Source organism: Asterias amurensis, chromosome 4, assembly GCF_032118995.1.
Source record: "Asterias amurensis chromosome 4, ASM3211899v1".
NCBI classification, from domain to species: Eukaryota; Metazoa; Echinodermata; class Asteroidea; order Forcipulatida; family Asteriidae; genus Asterias; species Asterias amurensis.
In genome coordinates this window covers 4960134-4978496 of record NC_092651.1, presented here as the reverse complement: position 1 = coordinate 4978496, position 18363 = coordinate 4960134, and the positions used below count along the sequence as shown (strand labels likewise).

General features: G+C 39.9%; 2 protein-coding genes across 4 annotated transcripts in view; one reads left to right on the top strand and one right to left on the bottom strand.

The window, feature by feature from the left end:
• LOC139936398 (uncharacterized) overlaps positions 1-18363 on the bottom strand; it is a 135050-nt gene that overhangs the window by 49040 nt on the left and 67647 nt on the right. The window lies entirely within an intron of this gene.
• Positions 151-17915, top strand: LOC139935992 (coiled-coil domain-containing protein 138-like). Of its 3 annotated transcripts, none has more exons than XM_071930680.1 (13): positions 151-267; positions 1468-1548; positions 2266-2526; positions 2910-3112; positions 4760-4912; positions 6172-6291; positions 6954-7181; positions 8514-8657; positions 11509-11631; positions 13099-13300; positions 14082-14258; positions 15510-15648; positions 16233-17915. In XM_071930680.1, the coding sequence occupies exons 2-13, from the start codon at positions 1512-1514 to the stop codon at positions 16381-16383; spliced, it is 1938 nt and encodes a 645-aa protein (XP_071786781.1). In that variant the 5' UTR covers positions 151-267; positions 1468-1511; the 3' UTR covers positions 16384-17915. The 3 variants fall into 3 exon arrangements, with proteins under 3 accessions (XP_071786781.1, XP_071786779.1, XP_071786780.1); XM_071930678.1 differs by having other exon boundaries at positions 13096-13300; XM_071930679.1 differs by having other exon boundaries at positions 167-281; positions 13096-13300.

Here is an 18363-nt window from a genome sequence, read left to right as displayed (position 1 = left end):
GTTTAGGGCATTGATCTTTGAAGAGTTGGTACCACACTATTGTACTCTAGCGCCCTCTTGCGACAATAATTAAATTTTTCATCCCCTTTTCATTTTTTTAATTGAATGAAAAAGGCGCCCCCAATCGTCATATCTAGGTCAATTAGTTTCCTGTTTGTGTGACGATTTGTTGTCGGATCCCGGAGAAAACTTGCACCAAATTTGAAACTTCGTGAACTGAAAGCTGGAGCTGTGCTTAGATGTGTGTGATATTCACTGAATTGACTCGTAAGTTTGTACAGGTATACTATAGTATTAATCTCTGAATCGGAATTATTTAGTCTGCAAAGCATCTGATCCGAGTTGACCATTGTTTATTTAATCTAAACTTTATTTTTTAGGGATTGCAACAACCCCCACCTTTGCTTATCATGCATGCTTATGACTGGAAAAGTTTCCGTATGGCGCCACCACTTTTTCATTCGAAATAAAATAATATAGTATCTAATTTACCTGATTGATATATCCCTTTTTGTAAAAATGAGTGAAAAAGTGGTGGCGCCATACGGAAAGTTATCCCTTATGACTATCTAGACTATAGTAATATAGTATTCATAAATACCTCAGACAGTTTCGCTATTCCTATTGGTGGAGAGCGCGTCACGTGTGTGTGTATAAACCTTTGTTTATGACCAGTAAAAAGTGCTGAAACATTCGCGTGACACGCGAGCTTGCACATGTACCTGTGCTTTTAAAATTAAGACAGTTTCTTCATTCCTGTGTTCCTATTGGTCGAGAGCAACGGCTGAAACAGTTGTGCCACATCAGGCAATACGCGCGACCCGCACAGCATTTCCTTATTGGCGGGACTGCGATTAGTGGATCGAGGAGACTTTCCGTTGTTCATTCATTTCACTGCTGCATGCAGCAGGGAAATAAAGTTTAAAACTGCGGTATAGAAAAACAGCAGTGACGGCTGTCCCTGACTAATTGGTTTTTTAATCTGCAACATCTGAAAAAAACAAACACTGGAGCTGCTATTTCAGTTTATCCTGTGCTGGGGCATCTGTCAATACCTCAAAGTTGAATCGCAGACTTTGGCGCCCAATGTAGCCTTGGGTTAGGAAAATAAAGCTGGGTAGTCCATCAGTGCCTGTCTTTGAGATTGCTGTCCCTATACAGTATTTAATGGTAAACAAAGTGTTTTAAATATTTTCTTCCAAAATTAAATAAATACTATCGACATCTCCTCAGGATTCTTATAGCATCCATAGAAAGTTACATTCATTTTTCCACATTCTGAACTCAATTATTAGGCCTATATGCGAAAAACATAGGGACTACAATCACCCAGAACCGAGTTTTGTGCGCAAACTATAGGGGGCGCTTCTACCATTTACTGGTGAAATCATAGAGAATATACTCTGCCTTCTGTTAAACATTACAAATATAATTGAATAACATCAATTGTCTTTTTTGTTATTTCAGGAACCACTTCAGCAATTAGCCCAACAGTATCTTAATGTCTGAGGATGTTTTCTCATACCAATCCAGACTTTGGAAGAAAGTGTAAGTAAATCTAAAGCAAAATTATTGGTGTTTCAATTATTTTTTTGGTCAGAAAAAGTTGCTGACTTCTCCTTCCCTTCTAGTGCAGCCTTCATGACTGAAGATAGTCGCACTGCCAGACACACCGGGGCGAACCCCTTCTCTTGCGATAAATCATAAATGTGACCCGCTCACATGTAGGCAATTTCAGGAATTGAGTTATATGCATGGCTGGAAAGAACACATCCGCAGCAGTAATTTGGTATATGTCTAAGCTTTGAGGTGTATCGCGTTGCTGAGTTACTCCTGTTTGAAATTAGCCACTACACCATTTTTTTTGAAAAACGAATTACAAGTAAAATAAACTACCATTGTGTGCAAAAGGATACAAATTAGACATAAGTATGATTACACAATTGTTGTATTCATAGCTTTATTGCCTAAAAGTAAGTGTTCTAAAGGTTAACCATGCAACTAAAGATATTTAAAAGAAAAAAAATATTTTATTTTTTTTACTTTTTTTAAATACATTTTCCACATTAAACTGTCCATAACTTAATATTGTATTGGGCGACATGTTACTCATTTTCACAGAGTGGGTCACAAATGTGTACCGGGGTCTTTTACGTGCGTTGATAGTTTTTTATAACAACACACAGCACCTTATCATTTTGGCCCTTATCATTTAATCCGATGCAAACTCGGTTTTAATATAATTTCTTACTTTGTAATTTATAGATGCTTCCCCATCATCAAGAGGCTCAATATCTCCAAGTGGTAGAACTCCAATGTCTTCCATGACATTGCCGACTACTGCAAACTCCACTGCTCTAAGCAGCACAGAGAGACGACACTACAACCGTGCCTTGAAAGAGCTCTGTAAGATTCTTCGATTGGATAGTCAGAGGATTGATGAAACCATTCAGCATGGTGTTGAAGACGATGAGTCCTCGTTGGATAGGAAGACACTGCGGCAGCAGACTGGTCATACAGAGGAAGGTATGTAAGTCGTTTTTGAGACATTGATGGTGTACCGTGGCTGAGTGCAGGCCTAATACTTCTTGGAGGCAGCAACGGCGATTGCCTCCATGCTCCCCGGGCCCAATTTCATAGAGCTGCTAAGCACAAAAATTTGCTTAGCATGAAATTTTTGCCTTGATAAAAATAGGATTACCAACAAAACTTCCACGTGATTTTCAGGACAAGCAAACAACAGCTGAATACCAGTAACAAGCAGTATGCAACAAATGGAAATGTGGTTTGTAATCCTGTTTTTATCAAGACAGAAATTTCATGCTAAGCAAATTTTGACAATTTAGGAATTTACAATTTAGGAATTTAAAGTTACTTCTTACACAGCACATATTTTGATTCCTTTTTAGACACTTCCTTTAGAGCTTCGGATGACCCAAGCACTTCATTTCATCAATTGTATGAGAGTGAAGAATGCTTTATGCCCAAGAGCCCAATGAAGAAAAGATGGAATAAGGAAGAAGCTTCATCGCGGATGGAAGAGGAGGTCAGTAAGGTTGAAGCAGTCAAGGATGTCTACGCTGAACTTGCTACCATCAACAGAAAGTTACAGGTACATAAAGAGCACCGGACTCAAGCTCGGGGCCCAGTTTCATAGCGCTGCTTAACGATAAGCAAATTTGCGTGCTTACTGTAGCAGAAAAATTTGCTTAAGCCTTAGCGTATTTCACAGGTTAGCAGAAAAATTGGGCGGCCATATTGCGTGTTTACCATGGATTTGCATTGTGACGTCATTTATTTTCAGGCGGTAAGCACTGGAAGGTTAGCATGCCTTTTTGTGTGCTTACGGTTAGCAGTGCTTTGAAATAGAAATTGCACAGTAAGCACAAAATCGGCCGCTAAGCAGCGCTATGAAATTGGGCCCTGGTGTTTCTAATCAGCAGAGTGTGGGTTCGAGCCCAAGTTGTGACATCTGTGTCCTTAGCAAGACATTTAACCATGATGCTTCGTCCTTCGGACGTTGGTCCCGTGCGTTGTGAACCCAGTGCACTTATTGAAAAGAGAAGGGGTACGCTGGTACACCTGGGTGTTCCTGGTTTGATTGGCTGCATATTGCGCCACAGCACATTGTAAACCATGACATGGTGCTTTGTAAAAGGAGTAGGTCTCATACTTCAAATAATGTGAAGCAATTGGTTTATAACTTGCTAAAAGACACAGTCTATGCTAATTGTGGACAAGTCCTTAAAGGAACACGTTGCCTTGGATCGGTCGAGTTGGTTTTTGAAAAGCGTTTATAACCGTTTTTTATGAAATGCATATGGGTAGAAAGATGTTGTAAAAGTAGAATACAATGAGCTATACAAACATGCCTTGAAATTGCACGGTTTTCCTTTTACCTTTTCGACTTAAACGGTCGACCATTTGTGGGAGTCAATTTTTTGACTCCCATAAATGGCCGATCGTGTTATTTCGCACAGTAAAAGGAAAACCACGCAATCTCGAGGCAAACTTGTGTGGATCATTGTATTCTACTTTTAAAACATCTTTCCAACCATATGCATTTGATAAAAAACGGTTACAACACTTTTTATAGACCAACTCGTCCAAACCAAGGCAACGTGTTCCTTTAAATGTCTGTTGCGGTGATAGCGTTCCGACTCTCTCCGCAATTCCCACAACACTGGCGATATTCTCGCGAGACTGCTTGCCCCCGCGAGACTACTGCTCTCGCGCTGTGCAGTCTCATTTAATGGGGGAGTAGTCCACAGCCAGCAGCTTCACACGAGAGCAGTGACATCGCGAGAGCAGTATGGTCGCGGATACCTGAATTGTTACGCCACCACCACGATTCGACTTTCACCGCAACAAACCATTAACAACTTGTTCCACAAGTCTATGCTTATTGCTGCAGATATGTCATGGTGCATGTACAATATACTTTACTATAATTGCTTCTCTTCACCAAGGGGTAATGGGTACCTGCGAGGGTAGAGGTTGATATTGTGTATGAAAAAGCCACAAGCGCTTTACAGGCAGCTCAGGGCTGTATACTCCCAAGGGAGCTGAGAAACATTACAGGGATGTTATAGGTCCTATGACCAGTGCACTAATGTAAAGTGCATTGATACGGTTATTGTGAAATGCACTATAAAAGAAATTGTCATTATTGTTATTGTTATTATTATATTGACTTTCTTTCAGTGTAACTTATATTTCTATCTAAAGATTGTTACAATTGAAATGTTGTGTCATACAGCAAGAGAGTGCAATTCTTCATGAAAGGGAGTTGGACCTGATGGAACGAGAGAGGGCGCTAGATGAACGAGAGCAGACGAGCTTATTAGAGCGTGATCAGTCAGTTCATCATGCACATAGGGAGGTAGGACGCAGGTTCGCAGAGTTGAAAGAGGTAATATTCAAACTACATCTGTGCGTTACTTAATGCAGTACGACTGTATGGAAGGGTATGAGGACTTGGTCAACAAAAAACTATATTGCCTGGGCGGATTACCAATATTCCTGGGTGGATTACTTATTCATGGTGACTTCTACTTTATAGCCTGTGGTGAATTCTATTGAAAGAATCATAAAACATATATGATTTGAGGCAGTGCATGGTGAGGTATCAATATATATTTGGTTTGCGGTAACACCATGTGTGTATCTACTTGCCAGGTAGATTGTGTTCTTATATATAGGCCCACTTCTCTCTTATCTCTTTAGTCTCCTGACGATGAGTAGAGCAAGCGAGTCGAAACGTTGAGACCAATTTAAGAACTCACTCCTCGGTAGTGCAGTTAATAACAGTTCTATAAGCTAAAGTAGTAGTCCCAGCCAATTGTCTATACCTTACGCCCAGGTAGTAGTTAAAAAGCAGGACAGTTCTTTTCAGAACTGAGAAGTCTCCCGAACAATCTGATAAATCTACTCCGCGGGAAATAATATAGATAGACATTTCTCCAAAGAACAAACTCTACCTGGCAAGTAGATACTCACATGGTGTTACTGCAAACCAAATATATTTAAATATGAAACACATTTATTAATAATTCTACTATTGCCCCTCAACTCTTTTGTTGTTTGTTCTACTCATTGCACTGACCGATTGACTTGAAATTCCAGGGTCCACTACCGTTACCGCTGAATTCTGCACTTACCATCACCCCCTTGCATGGCAAGCATGAAATTTCTGCACTAGATGTGTAAACGCAGAATGTTCATGTCTGTATTCTTCGTTTTTGAAAGGGCATGAAGCACCAAGGCATTTTCTCCTCGGTAAAGGGCACCCTATGAGGAAATTGTCAATTTATACTGGAGCATTTCAAGGGCACCAAGGCAATGACCATGGGGCACGGAGGCAATCGCCTTTGTTGCCTCCTTGAAGTATCAGGCCTGAATGCTTATTAATGTGGAGTACGCACGCACACCAGAAAACATTTCCTGCTAACCCATGATATATGCTTAGTATGTTAGCACAGACCTCCCTGCCTCTGCAAGCGGCGATTCTTTGTTACAGTAAGCAGAGCCTTTAAATTGGGCCCCAGTGAGACTGATTTTTTTTTTTTTGGCCACTCTTGAAAGAAAGAGTCAGATTGACACCATGTAGGGCAATTGCGTTGGAAAGTCCAAACAACATAATAATATCATGCAGTTGTATTGTATTTACAGCAACACCAAAGTGAGATCAGCAAATGGCATGTACAGCTACAGGATAAGAGTAAAGAGAATAAACGGCTCAAGTCATCTTTTGAGACGCTCAAACAAGCCAATGATAGCCTACGCAAACAGGTACATCAGTATTCTTGAATATATTCATGTACCTTATTCAGTGAAGATGGTCATTTTACCAATTCCAATGTAGGGTATAGATGACAAATGGGGAACATCTGGATTGGTAAAACAAACATCTTTACTGAATTTCTAAAGGACATTCCTAATGCTCAATACCCCAACAGTTTTTTGTAACAGCATCATTAGTTTGAAGCATAAAACACATTTTTATCAGTTTATTTACAAGTTTAATTTGCTCACCGTTTAAATGAAACTTGGATTTATTACAAAGCCTGTGCGCCACCACAGTGAGTATGCTTGCTCTTTTAAAAATTTGCTTTGTTCGTTGCTAATTTAACATTTTCATAGCATGCACCCCCCACCCCAGGTTGTATTGTACCTTGGGTGTGATCCTTTGTTACACGGGAGTTAACAGTTGTATGGCTTCTGACTGGTAACCAACAATTTTTGAAAAATAGGGAGACCGCCAACATAGGGCGAGATAGCTTGGTGGAGAGCCAGCCTGTTAATCCGGAGGTTGTTGGTTCGAGTCCCACTCTAGTAAAAACAATTTTTTTTGTTCAGCCCCAAAATCATTTTAACCAGAGATAGATATTCTAATGGAACCACTTAAAATTTATTCTAACAAAACAAATAAATTCAAACAATTTTCCTTTCAGTTGTCAGAAATTCAGGAGCAGAACAAGAGGTTGGAGTCCCAAGCTGTGAATGTCCAGAGCCGATTAGCAAACCTGCAGAGGAAACAAGAACTAACTGCACGACAGAGGGAGCTAGACAGTGTCTCACTCAGGGCTAAAGCTGAAAATAGACAACAACTGTTGGCCACCAAGGACAACACTGATGCAAGCAAAGCAGCTGGACAGGCTAAACATACCAGTAGTACAAAGGTAATTAGCTGGACAGGCTTAATATTGTACAAGGAGTTTAATATAGTACAAAGCTTAATATTGTACAAAGGGAGCAAATTGTACAAAGGTTTGTAAACCATGGGTTAAAGTCTCTAAATGTGTCTTATGTTAGCTACAGATGTGAAAAAATGGAACCCTGAAACTTTCTACTGATTGAATGTTTGCCGTGTTGCAAAAACAGCCAAAAAGGTACCCAAATGTGTCTATACATGATTACATTTATTTTACATTTAAATTTTACTTTTATAACCTTTCAATTGAACAAAGATTCAACTGACAGTTTCTGAAGAAAAGCATTCAGCTCATTACCAAAGGTTTTTACAAGTTGGCGAATGCTTTTGAGGAGACCTCCATTGGTATCAGGCCTGTGAAATCTCCGCTTTAAAGCGGATTTCCGCTCTTTTTAATGTTCCCAGTCCACATTTTTCTTGGGTTCCGCTTTTTTCCTTTCCTTGTTTTTCTTGCAGGCTCCGCTTTTTTCCTGTTCCGTTTTTATCTTTGTTGTTTTTACATCCAAAATAGATCGTCAAGCAGCACGTACCTGGAATTGGGAAGAACTTTAATTGCGATTTGATTTTGACATGTGAGTCGGGGGCTAGACCCAGTAAAATGCTCCGTGTTGGTCTTTCATTGTAGCAGTTGTTGTTAATTTTTCGTTTAGCGCGATGTCTATTTTACATGTACTTCAATGTCATTGTTCCATTGCACCAATAGAGGGCGCTTTACTAAAAAGCCAACACCATGAGACAAGATTAGGCACACATGGTTTTCCCCCACGCTACGTACGTTGTGTATGTACGGTGTGTATTTTTTTGCCACAAGTAAAATATATGACAGTCGACGACGAGGACTCATCGCGCTTGTGGATTTATTCCTAAAGGAATGCTACAAAAATATCTTGAAAATGATGATGTACAACACATTGTTACATGTAAGAATTGTGGCCTATGTTTCTGTGAATGTGTTGTCTACGCTTCAGTTTTTAATTAAAGCCTTTTATTACGTTCGTAGTGCTGGCCCAAAATCCGGACAACAATTTTCCGCTTTTTTTTTCATGACCCGCTCACAGGCCTGTGGTATGAATAGATGGACTGTACAAGACATCATTCGACGCCATCTTTGATGAAACGTGCATGCAGGAAAGGCTATCATTCGCTAATAGTTGCGCGCAGTGCATACACCCATGCACTTTTCCATTGTTTATCGTCAAGTATGGAGGTTGATGATGCTTTTTGCAATCCATCTATATTGGGGAATGATGATGTTTTTGGGTGTGAAATAGAGTTGATTTATCTTGTTACTGTATTTCAGCCTGCAGCAGTCTATGATGTCATGGGTGTCTTACTGGAATGGCTAAGTGAAGTACATCTCCGTAATACCATGACAGCGGATTGCATTAAACAACCTCTCATAGCGTTACCTACACCTGAACTGACAAAGGAACGGTGCACCAAGGTAAAAACATGTATACTAGGGTGTAGTGGCCGAGCGGATAAGAGCACCCAACTCAAGTGTTTCTGTTCAGCAGAGTGTTGGTTCGAATCCCGGTCGTGACATTTGTGTCCCAGAGTAAAACACTTAACTATAATTGCTTCTCTCCACCCAGGGGTAAATGGGTACCTGTGAGGGTAGAGATGGTTCTTGTGATTGATTTAGCTTAGTAGCGCATGGTTTGAGGTATGAATTAAATGGCCCAGTGACCAGGGCCCAATTTCATAGGGCTGCTTATTGGTAAGCAAATTAGCGTGCTTACTGTAGCAGAAAAATTTGCTTAAAGGAACACGTTGCCTTGGATCGGACGAGTTGGTCTTTGAAAAGCGTTTGTAACCGTTTGTTATGAAATGCATATGGTTAGAAAGATGTTTTTAAAGTAGAATATAATGATCCACACAAGTGTCACTCAAAATTGCATGGTTTTCGTTTTACGTCGCGAACTAACGGTCGGCCATTTATGGGAGTCATATTTTTGACTCCCATAAATGGCCGACCGTGTTTGTCGACGAGGTAAAACGAAAACCACGCAATTTCAAGTTATATTTGTGTAGATCATTGTATTCAACTTTTACAACATCTTTCCAACCATAACGATTTTATAACAAACGGTTACAGAACGCTTTTCAAAGACCAACTCGACCGATCCAAGGCAACGTGTTCCCTTAAGCTTTAGCGTATTTTATAGGTTAGCAGAAAAAATGGCCGGCCTTTGCGTGTTTACCAGGGATTTGCATTGTGACGTCATTTATTTTTGTGCGGTAAGCACCAGAAGGTTAGCATGCCTTTTCTTGGGCTTACGGTTAGCAGCGCTATGAAATAAGAATTGCACAGTAAGCACAAAATCGGCCACTAAGCAGCGCTATGAAATTGGGCCCAGGGGTAATAATGTCCAAAGTGCTTTGAGACGCCCTTCATTTGTGAAAAGCGCTATATAAAAACTGGTTATTACTAACCATGGGTCTGTGCACACATGATCTTTTGGCGTGTCGTGGTCGAGCAGATAAGAACATTGGATTCAAGCTCTGGTGTGGCGTTTCTGATCGGCAGAGTGTGGGTTTGAGTCACAGTCAAAACACCTGTGTCCTTAAGTCAATATAAACCACAAGGGAAACTGACTGGGAAAACTTTTAAATGATTTTGGGGGCTGAACAAAAAAAAATTGTCTAGAGTGGGATTCGATTCAACCACTGACCTCGGATTAACGTGTCAACGCTCCACCAACTGAGCTATCTAGCCCTATGTTGGCGGGCTCCCTATTTTGTCAATATCTTTGTTCGGGGGTGCCAGTCTGAAGCCATACAACCGTTAACTGCCGTGTAACAGGCCTAGAAACCCGACGCGAATCCGCGAATCGATTCGCGCCCGGCGAAGACGCCGCGAATCTGAGTAGATTCGCGTGAAATTGCCAGCATTTAGAAGGGGAAAATCACTTTCTCGGCTTTACATTTGGGTCAACATGAATATATTTGTACTAAGAACCTCTAGTTTTATTTTTTAATTCCGTTTATCCGACATAAAGTTAGTTTTTAAAAACATTCACGTCGCTGTCGAGTCGAGTCGTCGTCTGATCCTTAACCCTAAACGGCCGTCATCGTTCGTCACACACCACGCACTCCCTGCCTGTAATACATGATGTAGTTCGGTTGAATTTAAGTGGTTGGTAAACACAAGCCAAGGACCGGAACAGTTATTGGTTCCAGCCCAAAAACGAACCCCAGTATATTTTGTTTTATCCTGTCCGCGGATTGGTTGATAGCGCAAAAGATCCCGTTTTGGACCAATAGTCTCCCTGGATAGTAAGCTCACGGAATTAATCTGCTTTTATACACGTGGAAAAACACGATGCACAAACTACATGGTGCCGAGTATCCCATCGCTACACACACACACACGGTCGACCAAAGTTCAGTCTAACCAACATTCTGATCTGCACTCTGTGATTGGCCGTTGACGGCAGTTGGTAGTTCCATATTCACGATCTTCTTGACTAGAATTCAGTGCAGTTAACGTTCACCAACGGAGTAAAGAAATGCTGCACGCTGTGCATTACGCCTGCAGATTGTGCACAATGCACAGCCTTGGAGGAGAAATTCTAATAACACGAACAACTTTTGCCGACGGAAGGCGTTATTGCGGGGCAAAATTAATTGAATTATTTCTCAGTGACCGATCGTTGATTCTCAAAGATTTCGTTGCAAACGGAGTTCAAGACATGTTCAAAACAACTGATCCTCAAATCTCGAATTCATAGAATTATTTTTGATGGAAAACGGATGATTTAGGGCATGAATTAAGAGATAAAATCGTCCAAAAACGCAATTCTAAGGACTTCACTAATTACACAATTTTTTTTTTTTTTTTTTTTTTTTTTTTTTTTTTACACGTTACAAAATTTGGTGTATTCAATACACGCGATTGAAACAAAAAGTTAAGAGAAACCCCTGTTATGTCTTCTCATAATTGCTTTATTTTCAAAACACTTCATTTAGCAAATATTCATGTAAAAATATATGCAATAAAACAGAAATTCTCCCCAAAAATATGCGAGAATCCTTCCCCGAAATTTAGGAGAGTCAAGCGAACTTCTAGGCCTGCGTGTAGCCAGGGATTAGACCCAAGCTTACGATACAACCTGGGAAGCGGCAGCCAGGTGATCACCTTAAGGGGATGTGACTATTTGTTTCAGATATCAATATAAACCCCCAAAACCTCTTAAGTAAATTACTGCCGTAGGTCTTTTGTTTAGTAAGATTGATGCGTGGTTTCTGTATTTCCTTCAATCTCTTGACAATGCATCTTCTTTTCCCTCAAGATCTTGCCATCCATTGTGGAGGTTCTTCACTGTCTTCCACCTTCAAGTTCCAAAATACATCTACCGTGCCTTCAGTTCATATACTGGTCATTAGTGCACCTAGACCAATCTCAACAACCTCAGGTATTACAGTGTTTATATGCCTTCAGTTCATATACTGGTCATTAGTGCACCTAGACCAATCACAGCAACCTCAGGTATTACAGTGTTTATATGCCTTCAGTTCATATACTGGTCATTAGTGCACCTAGACCAATCACAGCAACCTCAGGTATTACAGTGTTTATATGCCTTCAGTTCATATATTGGTCATTAGTGCACCTAGACCAATCACAGCAACCTCAGGTATTACAGTGTTTATATGCCTTCAGTTCATATACTGGTCATTAGTGCACCTAGACCAATCACAGCAACCTCAGGTATTACAGTGTTTATATGCCTTCAGTTCATATATTGGTCATTAGTGCACCTAGACCAATCACAGCAAACTCAGGTATTACTGGGTGCATTCGATTAGCTTCCCTGGGTTGACCCCGGTCTGCCCCCGGTCTGTTCGAATAGCTTTGACGTCATTGCAGGGGCTCGCGAAGGTCAGCCCCATGTGCCCTGCTTGTGGAGTGGGTCACCATGACGTTACTACGAGAGGGCAAGTGTGTTCGTTCGATTAGCTCTTGTCAGGGGCTCACCTGAGTGAGCACCGCGGGGTCGACCCAGGGAAGCTAATCAAACGCACCCATAGTGTTTACCTTCTTTGTTACAAGATTTATTTATTTGAAACAAAACCTTCATAAAAGGAAAAAACCTGCAAACAGGGCCCAATTTCATAGAGCTGCTTAAGCAGAGAATAGTGCTTAACATTTTCCTGCTGAGCGGAAATGAGCAGGATACCAGTCACAAACGGTGCATGTGAAATGATATTTTGGCTGGTAACCTTATTGTGCTAAGCATAAGTTTGTTGTGCTTAGCTACTTTTTGTGCTTGAGCAGCTCTATGAAATTGGGCCCAGATAAGTATAAAGCAAAATACAATACAACTGAAACACAGGTATGGCCACACAGGCCGAAAGGCACTAAAAACTAAAATCTGTAGCGGTTCGGCGCCTTTCAGAAGTAAGTGAGACAGACTTTGTGGACGCACACGCCTAGGCCTCATCTGGATGGATGGCCGGCCTGCGGGGCATGCACAGTTTACAGACACCGTACAAGTGAACTAACCACGCTGCCAGCACCGTCTGCCTGCGACGCACACGCTACCTACTTGTACGATTTTCTATGAACTGTGCATGCCCCGAAGGCTTGCCGTCCATGCAAATGAGGCATGAGCGTTCGTAAAGTACATCACCTGCATTGCTTCTGAAAGGCGCCGAACCGCTACAGATAATCTTTTGTTGTGCCTTCCGCACAGCTCATCCAGACAAATAGTAAAGATTGTCAAAATTACCCGAGCTGCCGACCAAGATTAACTCTTTTCCCTCCTTTCTTTGTGCTTAATATTTGGCTTATCTGTGTAATATTTTGAATTTATGTTATATCTTGAGAAGTGTAGTATGAAAAAAATGTTTACTTGAATTGAATTGAATTTTCTCAGCAGCGTAACCCTTTGTCTGCAACGTACCGTCGCCTTGGTGAAGAGCTGTATAAACCCACCACAGTACGATTTGCTGTTGGTACACAAGATGTGAAGGTTCCAGATGGTTTACATGAGAAGCCCAAAGCTGCTATATTCTACAGAAGTCCTAATCTCCACATCCGATTGCTGTCATGTCTTATTATTATGAAGACTCTCTCTCAAGGTAGGTGTTACATTGCCATGTGAATGTATGAGAAACTATAGCAAGATGAGTAGGATTTGAAACTTTGCATGGTGGAAATACGATATGGAAAGGTTTGCGGTAACACCATAACGCAAGATGGGGACCCAGTGAAATCCCTTTCCAAATTTCTTGAAATTTTAAACGAAACTAACGGTAAAACTTATGTATACTTTGTGGGGTGTCGTTGTCTGGGGGTTAGGAGCACCGAACTCGAGCTCTGGTGTTTCTATTCAGCAGAATGTGGGTTCGAATCCCGGTCGTGACACTTGTGTCTTGTGTCCCTGAGCAAAACACTTAACTATAATTGCTTCTCTCCACCCAAAGGTAAATGGTTACCTGTGAGGGCAGAGATGGTTCTTGTGGTTGGTTTAGCTTAGTAGCCCATTTTTGTTGCACAAGCTGTATACTCCCCAAGGAGCTGAGATGGTTTCGGGAATGAATTAAATGGCCCAGTGACCAGGGGTAAAAATGTTTGAAGCGCTTTGAGATGATGTGTAAAGCTAGATATAAAAACTAATTGTTATTATTACAGTACAATATATACAATACAATACAATGGGTTTTTATATAGCGCCATTTCATTCAGACTACAGCGCTTTAGACAAACAATAGCAATGCAAGTAATACAACAAATGAGCAATAAAGCACTAAACAGAAACTAAGGAAAAAGATGTATTGTTATTATTATAATCTGTATTTTGGGGGTACATGTATATACCCTATACTGACACATGAAATCTGATTATTTTGAAATTGCCAGTTGATGTCTTAGCCTTGGTGTTTGATGTTTTGAGGGCAGACTTAAAGGAAGAGTCGGCCAAGGAGTTGTTTCTTGGATACCAGGCTACCCAAGTAGTAACTCCGTTCTTAAAGATGACTAATAAAGCATTGGTGACTAGTGCCATAGATGTCTGTCTACAAATGTCAATGGAATCAGGTGTGGTATAATGTGTTTCATTTTAACATGTTCGTTTCTAGGGTGGCACGGTTGGCTTGTGCGTAAAGCGCTCGCCTCTCACCAAGGTGACCCGGTTCGATTCCCGGTCGGGGCCATATGTGAGTTGAGTTGTGCGTTGGTTCTCTGCTGTGCCACGAGGGTTTTCGAGACTATCTGGTTTTCCTCCCTCAGGAAAAAAACAAACACTTTCGATCTTGGCTGTGCTCCGTGGTCATAATGGGTTGATGTGGCTGGCTGCTGAATGCGCCCTTGCATGCCTGCTTCTCGAACATGTTGTAGCCGCGTCCTTCGCAATTTAGCTCTAGCTGCGAGTAAGGACGATTAGCCCCCCCCAAAAAAATTATTATAATAATAATTGTGGCTTCTTATATAGCGCACATGTCCGTCACTCAGTGACGCTCCTGACGCTGTAACATACAGTATTTCTTGCCAGATACGTTTGAATTATGAGACCTAATTCTGATAGCACAGTGTAATGTTTTACAAGGTTCACCGGGGCGAGCCCCTTTTCTTTTCGATAAGTGCACTTGGTTCTTTTACATGTGTTACATAACACATTGGACCAACGGCTTAACGTCCCATCTGAAGGACAAAGCAATTGTTAAGTGTCTCGCTTAAGGACACAAGTGTCACGGCTGGGGATTCGAACCCACACTCTGCTGATCAGAAACACCAGAGTTTGAATTCGGTGCTCTTAACCGCTCGGCCACGACACTTCCACTTTCATATATACAGGTATTGCTTTTGGTAAAAGGAACATGTTCAACATTTGATATTGCCTTTCTTCTGATGAAAATACTCCAAATGCTTCAACTTCAATTTGCAATTTGTTTAGGGGAAACCTGGTCACTTAAAATGTTTGAAGTAAATATCTTGACTGTATGAAACTGCCTGTCATTATTATTATGAATGGTTTATAAGTATACTTCAATACAGCGGGCAAAAGACGAAATGTACGGTTTACAAAAAAACAGTTAGTAAAAATAGAATAAAAGCAATAATATGTTACATAAAAAGAATGAAACATCAAATAGTTATTAGGAAAAACATATAAACACACGCAACAAATTTGTGACAGTATAGTACTGAAAAAAGCTCAAAACATTTTGGTTTCGTCCGTTGCTCATGATCCAAAGAGACTGCCCACGAGATAACAGTATTGAAGTGGGGAAAATAGCATAATTTTTACTTGCGCGTAATTTACCATGTATTTATTCTACTTGTGTTTAGTGTTAACCCAAGAGTTCCTAGATAGCTGCTGTAATGATACATGGTTCCGTGCCTGTGCCACCGTACTGCGTACACCCAACCTGGATTCTAAGACATGGGAAAAACTCAGCATTATATTACAGAAACTCTCTAAGATCAAGTAAGTGTGTAAACTTAATGTCGAACTAATTTATTGCTAGTTGATAAACCACTTCTGTTAATTTTTCCAACAAAGCACCAAGACTTTGAAAATCACTTCCGGAAGAAGCATGAACATACTTGTCTATATAATAGATGTTAAATTTGCATCAGGGATAAAGAATATTATTATTATTTTTTTTTACCTATACACCGATGTGTGTTAGCACTGTATACTCGGTACTTTCCCTTTTCCTGTGAACAAATACCACAGGCATGTTACTCGGGAGGGATTCGTACCCACGACCCTTGCATTCTAGAATGCCAACTTCTAAGACCCTTGCAACTAGACTACCGAGATTGCCCGGTAGCTAGAGGCAGTTCAAATCCTATGTTTTGGGAGTGGGTACCGCAACGATATGTGACAGATGTTAAATTTGCATCGGCAATTGCTAACACACATCGGTGTATGGGGGGGAGAAGAAAAAAAAAATCTATTTGCATACAATTTTTTTTTTTTAACATTGCTTCATTGACCCTGTCTTTATCAACATATAATGAATTGCATTTTCTTGAAACAATGGACATTCTTTTGTTTCTCTACAGGTCCAACAAGCGTCATTTTGAAGTGCAGGGTATAACCAGTGTAGTGCAGGAGATGTTACGTACTGGATTCCAAGACAACACTTTCCTCTCTCTCAATCTACGCTCAATCTTATTCAATTTCAACATTGCTAAACGATCTCCAATAAGTTAACTGCTTCGGAGATACAAATTAACAATTATAGCATGAAGAAAGCAGTGTATAAAGACAAGGGATGTGTATTAACATTCAGGCCTGATACTTCGTGGGGGCATCACAGGCGATTGCCTCCATGCCCTGTGGTCATTGCCTTGGTGCCCTGAAAATGCTCAAGTAGAAAGGAGAAAATGCCTTGGTGCCCTTGCCTTTTAAAAGTGATTTTTTATTAACTTTCTTTAAACCAATATTAGCACAGTTTTTGAGAATGTTGTACATCTGAAATACTAGGCTGTTTAGGTGAGAAATTTGTTTCCGTTAATTTAAATTTACAAGATTTTTGGGGTTGAACAAAGAATTTACTAGAGTGGGATTCGACCCAGCTACCTCCAGATATAAGCTCACAGTTTTAAGTGGAAGTGATTGATTTGGGGTTATTGATGATATTTGAAAATGATTGAGTTGATAACTTATCAGCACTATTTGCAATATTTTTATTTAACTTACCCAAGTACGACTTGGTCTTTTTCTCAGTTTGACTTTGACCGTGCTGGAAGAAAAAACCTCCATCTCCATGGTTTGACCGATGATTAAAGATTTCAGAATTGTTTATATTCCTTAATGGTGATCAGCCAATTTATGTGCCCACGAAAGATGTGCAGTGTATTTCACTATATTTATTGTAGGTTTTCTAGGCCAGTTTCACTAAGGTGTCATTCAGTTTAAAGGCACTGGACACTATTGGTAATTGTCAAAGACCAGTCTTCTTGCTTGGTGTACCTTAACATATGCACAAAATAACAAACCTGTGAAAATTTGAACTCAATTGGTTGTCAAGTTGCGAGATAATAATTGAAGTGAAAACACCCTTGTCACAAGAAGTTGTGCGCTTTCAAATGATTGATTTCGGGTCATCAAATTCTAATTCTGAGGTCTCAAAATCAAATTCAAATGTTTTAGTGGAAAATTACTTCTTTCTCAAAAACTTTGTTCCTTCAGAGTAGCAGTTTCTAACAATGTTTTATACTATCAACAGCATTGCTTGTTACCAAGTAAATTATTTTGAGTAATTGCCAATAGTGTCCAGTGCATTTAACACCCATTTCTGTCTTGATAATTAAATGTAGATTGAAAATAAAAGATCACGCAGATCGTCAAGCACCAATATAAATATTTGGAACAAAACAAACGGACCAAACGGTGAATATTTGTTTATAATTGAATGGGTCTTTCAAAAAGTGTCAGAAACTTTGAGTTATATGAATATGTAAATTTTGAATGCACCAAAACGAAATTGAATGCTCTCAAAAGAACCCTAAATTGTCTTGCTCACACGAGTAAAATTCTTATGAAAATGGCCGGGGAAATCTGTGTAAATTTGTGGTTTAGATGTAGTAAACATTGTGTATTGATTGATGAAAGAATGTTGTTTAATGTTTTAAATAAAAAGTTTCAACACAACAAAACATAGCCAGAATGTGCCATGTGCATATACATGTATGTATATTAATTGATGCCAGTACATATTATTTCATTTCAACGGAATTAAATTAAATTTATATGGTTTTCTCACAAAGTCGTTTGTATCGTCAATAATTTATTATAAACTGCTTACAAAATGTTAGGGGAACTTTTTTTAATCAAGTATAATATTTTTTTATTATTCATTACTATATTTGTTTATGTTTTATACCAATGCAAGCTGAAGTGTTCCTCTGTAAAATGATTCCACATTTGCAATGATTACATGTTGCTGAATTTGGCTACATGAATGACAATGAGGCAAAGTCACAAATCAAATGTGCCAAAATTACCATGTGCTAAACAGTAGGCTGGCCTGTTTACACACTGAGATAGGCAGGGGGTGAGCACACCACAGCACACACAACCCTTTTTTTCAAGTGTATTTTTTTCTGTTAGTTGAAAACAGACGTAAAAACTACATAAAAGAAATGTCAAGCTTAAAATTGCATTTTATGTTTAGAAAAAAATGTGTCG

Coding starts and splice junctions, on each gene's coding strand:
- LOC139935992 (XM_071930678.1), top strand. CDS start 1,512: ATGTTTTCTCATACCAATCCAGACTTTGGAAGAAAGT. Junction 13,301..14,081: donor TATGAAGACTCTCTCTCAAG/GTAGGTGTTACA, acceptor TGAAATTGCCAG/TTGATGTCTTAGCCTTGGTG. Junction 14,259..15,509: donor ACAAATGTCAATGGAATCAG/GTGTGGTATAAT, acceptor ACTTGTGTTTAG/TGTTAACCCAAGAGTTCCTA.